This window comes from Elaeis guineensis, chromosome 15 (genome assembly GCF_000442705.2).
Source record: "Elaeis guineensis isolate ETL-2024a chromosome 15, EG11, whole genome shotgun sequence".
Classification (NCBI taxonomy): domain Eukaryota; kingdom Viridiplantae; phylum Streptophyta; class Magnoliopsida; order Arecales; family Arecaceae; genus Elaeis; species Elaeis guineensis.
This window is the reverse complement of record NC_026007.2, coordinates 69,758,505-69,764,677: the sequence shown is the minus strand read 5'-3', so window position 1 is coordinate 69,764,677 and position 6,173 is coordinate 69,758,505. Positions and strand designations below refer to the sequence as shown.

Sequence of the window (6,173 nt, the reverse complement as noted above, 5' to 3'; positions counted from 1 at the left end):
GACCGACCCTATGTCGGTGGCCAGCTGAGTGGCGTCGGGCCCCTCCGTTGGTCGGCGAGTCTTACGTGAGTCGGCCGTCAGGCTTCCAGATCCAGTCGGTCGGGAAGAGTACGTCCGACCGACACATCTCAGTCGGTCGTGGGCCGATAATTGGCCGGTGATGGCGTCCGTCGGTCGGTCGCTCCGACTGTAAGTCGGTCGGTCGGTACCTCCGGCCATCGGTTGGTCGGTCGGTCCATTCGCCCGTAAGTCGGTCGGTCGGTCCCTCTGGCCATCGGTCGGTCGGTCGGTCCCTCCGGCCATCGGTCGGTCGGTCGGTCCCTCCGCCCGTAAGTCGGTCGGTCGGTCGGTGGGTATTCCCCAACATGATCTAATATGATTAGATGGTGTGCTCCACATTAATTTTATTGCACCACATATGGTACATAAAAAATTACTCTCCTAAACTGTACCAGCACCACTTGGTTTGATTTCTATCCAATCTCAAGCCTTTTCTAGCCCAACCCTTCAGCAAGAAGAAGAGCCAGAGCCAATCTCTGCGTTGTCCAACCTAGCTTTTTCCACCCAGTTGAATGGCTTAAACAGATTTTTTGGATCCTGCAGTCAGATAAGATAAGAAGGGATAAGGACCAGAAGGTCTCATTTGTCCCCTGAACATCTCAGCAGATCCTAACCATCCAATGTCCAAAACTTCACACCATCAACCATCCACTCTATCCATGAATTCAGACCAAAGTATACCTCCACTGAATTACAAAGGACTGAAAGGGCAACACAACGTCCACCACCTGTTTCTCACTGGCTGAATCACCATCATCAGGCAGTTCCTACCCTCGCCGGAGCTCATTGATTGGTTGGTCGGAAAGATGGCAACAGTCACAACTCAGGCTTCAATTGCAGTCCTCCGGCCCCAGGCATCAAAATCCAGGTTTCTCACAGGTTCTTCCGGCAAACTCACCAGAGAATTCGCCGCCAAAACTGCACGCTCTAACACCTTGAACTCGTTCAAGGTGGAAGCGAAGAAGGGCGAGTGGCTCCCGGCCTGCCTTCACCTGCCCACCTAAATGGCAGGTTAATACCACCATGGCTCCAATCCAATTGCAAATTCGATCATAATTACTGTCAATTACACCATCAGCAATCTTTAACTCTCTTCCAGTATTGCAGCCTCGCCGGGGATAATGGATTTGACCCACTTGGACTAGCTGAGGATCCAGAAAACTTGAAGTGGTTCGTGCAGGCAGAGCTTGTCAATGGCCGGTGGGCGATGCTCGGTGTCGCAGGAATGCTTCTTCCAGAGGTCTTCACCAAGACTGGGATCATCAATGTTCCCAAGTGGTATGATGCCGGCAAGGCAGAATACTTTGCATCGTCTTCCACCCTCTTCGTCATCGAATTCATCCTGTTCCACTATGTGGAGATCAGAAGGTGGCAGGACATCAAGAACCCAGGCAGTGTAAACCAGGACCCCATCTTCAAGAACTACAGCTTGCCACCAAATGAGGTTGGGTATCCTGGAGGCATCTTCAACCCCCTCAACTTCGCTCCGACGCTCGAGGCCAAGGAGAAGGAGCTTGCAAATGGTAAGTTACCAACAATCATCAACCATCAGAAGCTTTTTATAGAATGGATTGCTAAATTCTAGCTGGAGACAAGACATCTGCCTGATGCTGTCTCTTGTCTTGTGATTGATTTGCAGGGAGGTTAGCAATGCTGGCATTCCTGGGTTTGTGATTCAGCACAATGTTACTGGTCAAGGTCCCTTTGACAACCTCCTACAGCACATTTCTGACCCATGGCACAACACCATTATTCAAACACTCAGGGGCTAGGTTCGTTTCTTTCGCAACAAGGATTAGATGACTTTTAGAGTGAGAAGGGCCACAATGTAAAACAGGGGGATCTGGAACATTACTGTATTGCCATCTACTTTGTCTTCCCTACTTTTACCTTCTGTTTTGTTTTTTGAAAGTAAATTCGTTCATGTTCTTCTTCCATGACAAACTATAGTTAAGACAGCAAGAAGCAAGTGTGAGATTGCAATGGATAACTATTGAAGAAGAAATAAGGAAAACTAATCGACATAAAGTGTGGAATTGCAAGGGAAGAACATTGATCCCGTTACCGTTAAAGCATTCTTCCATTAAAAGTACTGAAAGAGAATTTGATATATAAATTTCAATAATATCTGAATTTATTTTACAGCTCCTGTCAATCTGGGGTATCTCTTTTTACAAGTATTATAGTCTTGAAGCTCTGCTGCTTGTGTATAATTTACAAGAACAAAAGCTTTCCGGCCATGAAAGTGGACCAAATCGCCGGTCATAATATAATTTACAAGGATTTTGCTATATGAGAGGTAGGATTGCTATAAGATGATCCAAGAAGCATCACGTAAAATATTTTTGATCCGAGCCACATTCCTGTACAAGTATAACTATAAGAACATAGTTCTCATTTAGCATATGTATCTTCTGAGGATTGTATAGAAAAGAATGGGAAAAGGGGAAAAAAGCTTGAAGCAACTAGAGAGTATCCCAGTCTGCGGAGGTTAAGGCCAGCAAGCCTGCTTATGCCAAGTTAGCACTGCATAAATGCTATGAATCGTGAAGTCCTGTTGGTTGCTGCAAGAAAAGGTAAAAAGAACCTCAATAAAAACTGAAATTAGAGACCAACTTGCAGATTAAGTAATCATTAGCAACAGGAAGATTTTTGAGACACCATAGCTCCTACAAATCGATCTTTTGCATGCATTCCTAGGGAGCGGTTTGGTACCTGTCTTAATTATATCTCTCAGAGAGTTACAACTTACAATAACTTTGTAGATCACAATCACCTAAAGATATTAATTGAATCAAATGGTACATATAAATCTAGTCAGTTTCAAGCCTAATCAGTCTGAGCATATGACATAACACAAAGAGATGCAAAACGCAGCATTAAGAACTCAACAATGTGTGAATGCGAATGCATGCATGCACACATGCTGAGATTGCAAATATATGTCAAAATCTAAAAAAAAGGCTGAAGCATGTGGATTCTGAAACTGATACAGCAGCGCAGAGAAACTTCCAGTAAGACTTAAAAGCAAAAGCAAACTTGCACATTACACATGACTACAAACACATTGCAGAAGAACTACACATTTGCAAGCTTGGAATCTCCACCCTTATCCAATTTTCAACAGTCATGCCAATTTTTTCCAATTTACCATTAAAAGGGGTGCCATATTGAGAAATGTTGATAGAGGTATAAAACAAGGAGTAGCTGACAGAAATGCTGGCCATTTCATGTTCATGGCCATGAGATTGCAACTGAAATTAACATCCAGCAGGAAAAGGGCACAAAGCATATCATCTGTGCCAACAGCTGAATTGCATTTTTGCCAAAACATGAGTCACCAGCAAAATCATGCCTCCTGAGTTTAACATTGAGAAATGATTGACAAGCATACACTTCTTGAACGAATTATTTTAGTAGTCTCTTTCCTTCATGTACTTTATATATTTAAAAGCTCTTGTTACTCTTGATACCATATTGTTTCTTATGCTCAATGTTGTCACTATGCATAATTCACCATTTTAGTTATTCATAATACCAATATCAACTGATCTTAGCAAAAGATTGACGTAAACAGAAAAAGTAAATCCAAAAGAACTTACTTGGCGGTAAGAGTGGTTAGAAAATACGGTTACACCACAAGAACCAGATGTAGAAGCCCATGTCTGAATGCTGGCATCATATCTGGGCCTGGGCGGTTCAAAGCTATTCATTTGGTACTCTACAGTAGCTTCTTGTAGGTTGACTTCTGCTTGAGGTTTGAACTCCTTTTCGTGAAGCAAATTCAGACCATATGAGCGATATGGGTAGTGGCCTGCCAGCTGAAGCCCCAAGCATGCATTCTGGCCTAACTGATCCAAGGTATCATCATTGATTTGTCCATCAGCCTCTGTTTCCTTCCCTGTGCTAAAGTAGCCAGGAAAGCCTTGAAGAGAAACTTCAGTGGAACACTCTCTGATCCGCAAAGAGAAAAAACATATCAGTAAAATTTTCGACAAATGAAAGCTTTAGCTCCTGAAAAGCTGGATAGTGGCCAGCAATTGACTTCCAAATTTTGAATTCAATCATAATTAATAACTACTGTGATTTTGCAAGGCTGAAAGTATGGAGTCACTACAGGATCCATCCATATCAAGTAAAAAAAAAAATATATTTATACAGATTTAGATCATCTGAGATGACCTAAACCAACAATTTACCATATGAAAATTGGAGACTGTATATGGTTATCAACCAAACAGAATTAAGCAGGCTTCCATGTTGACCAACCAATTTTGAATACTGAATTTGCATGATAAAATAAAAAACAGTTATTCCAATTCATAATGAATGTTAAGTCAATCTGATGGTTTCTACATGGTGTACTCGGATCATTATATTTTTTAAATATGCTCCTAGTTGATTTCATGCATTAGGTAACCAAATAAGAAAAAGAGATTAATAGGAACATAGAAGAATATCATTAAAAACAAAGTCATCATGAATTTGCTCACCTCTGTGGTGGCAAATTAGATTCTTCTGGAAGCATCATGGGTTGACCTTCATTATCATGAAGCCATGATATATTTGAGGATTGCTGTTCACCACCTATTTCCAAGGGTAAATGGATGCCATTCTGGAACTACATATCAAGACAAGATTGATATTCAATAGACATCAATGTATGACCATGCAAATTTTCGTAATTTGAGGAAGTGGAAGCAGATATTTATACTATCAGATGAGTGCTGTACCTGGCTAGCACATTCTAGTGACATAAGTTGCTTTCCAAGGTTCTCCTGTCAGCACTAACCATCAGCTTATGTTATAGTGAAGAAAGAAGCACAAAGTGTATAATAAGATTAATCAAGATTAAGTTTTCAATGATAAAAGCCCACATTCACTTTTTACATATGACTAACAACTTTTAACCATACCTTGCTACACTAACTTTTAAAAATATTACTTCAACAATTTGGATGTCTCCAATTTTATATACTGTTAAGAAAAATGGGTTTAGTGGTTTAGTGGAACATAGACAAATTGCCATACACAAGAAAGTATCTGTAGAAGGTTAAGATTCGATTATATAACCACAACTGGCCATGATTGACAATTCAAAGCATCTAAAAAGTTGAGGCATTAGTTTAAAATAAAAAAAGGGAAAGATGTGACAACAATCAAATCGCAAACCTGCAGTAAGCATGTAGATAAGAAACATTTACAATATGTAAATTAACTTGTTAGTTTCTCCAACAACTCCAAAACAAATGCAGCCATATCACATTTCTCATTTTAAGAAAGAGAGTCAAAATGACATTGTGTTTGGTTCTTACAGAATGACAAGCGAAGAAAGTTTTCATGAAGGATTCAGATTAGAATCATCAATATATTAAGGATTCTCAGAGTAACAATGTTGATATGGCCTTTGGGATATTATTGCACCTTGGACCGTAGGCAGGTAACATGCAAACAGCAATACATTGTATGGCTGCTTTGTACTCTGAAGTCTAAATGATCAAAAACAGCAACTTTGATGACATTCAACAGAAGATTATTCAATATCTTCTTATTTGTGCAATTGTGCATACAAAATGGTCACAAAGTTTATGCATGTTATCTACCATAGGAACTATAAGATAAGTCCTAAAAACATGTACCTTATGCAATTGAACTTGGTTAAGAGAGTGCTTTAGAGATTCTTCCATCGCCCTAATATGATCAATGCTATTGATTTTTTCAGGTTCAGACCAGTAACTGAAAAAACAATAGAAAAAAGTAAAACAAGAGAGAAGTCACGAATGAATCATAAGAACAAATTGAATGCATATTTAATGCTAATGGATATTCATTCATGTGCTTGATCAAGATTAGAATCATCTACCGTACATCTCACAAGTCTTTCTCTAAGATATGCACCGAGAGAAATATATACCGGATTAATACGCATTACTAAAACTCCTATGGACAATCAAATTTCTATTATTCTTAAAGTCTAAATTGGGCCCACCTGCCTCAATGGCCGCCAAGCCAAGTCTGCTTTAGATCGAATTTTAGACTTCGTTGAGGAGGGCTTGGGCTCAAGTAATAGAGCCCAAATAAAGAGCAAGCTCAGCCCAAACCTGATACAAAGT

General features: G+C 40.2%; 2 protein-coding genes across 2 annotated transcripts in view; one reads left to right on the top strand and one right to left on the bottom strand.

Moving 5' to 3' along the window:
- The first annotated feature begins 765 nt into the window (after positions 1–765).
- On the top strand, positions 766–1,943 carry LOC105058558 (chlorophyll a-b binding protein 4, chloroplastic). Its single transcript, XM_010941516.3, is given in 5 exon segments — positions 766–1,032; positions 1,035–1,071; positions 1,168–1,583; positions 1,700–1,720; positions 1,723–1,943. Coding segments are annotated over 5 exon segments (750 nt in total). The 5' UTR covers positions 766–866; the 3' UTR covers positions 1,833–1,943.
- Positions 1,944–2,150: 207 nt separating this feature from the next.
- The window catches only part of LOC105058556 (agamous-like MADS-box protein AGL30), a 9,977-nt gene continuing 5,954 nt past the window's right edge, over positions 2,151–6,173 (bottom strand). The window contains exons 8-12 of the mRNA XM_073249590.1: positions 5,700–5,796; positions 4,794–4,838; positions 4,554–4,681; positions 3,663–4,014; positions 2,151–2,624 (exon numbers count right to left, since the gene is read on the bottom strand). Of these exons, the coding sequence (XP_073105691.1) occupies positions 2,598–2,624; positions 3,663–4,014; positions 4,554–4,681; positions 4,794–4,838; positions 5,700–5,796 (649 nt within the window). The 3' untranslated portion in view covers positions 2,151–2,597. The remainder of the gene's footprint in view (positions 2,625–3,662; positions 4,015–4,553; positions 4,682–4,793; positions 4,839–5,699; positions 5,797–6,173) is intronic.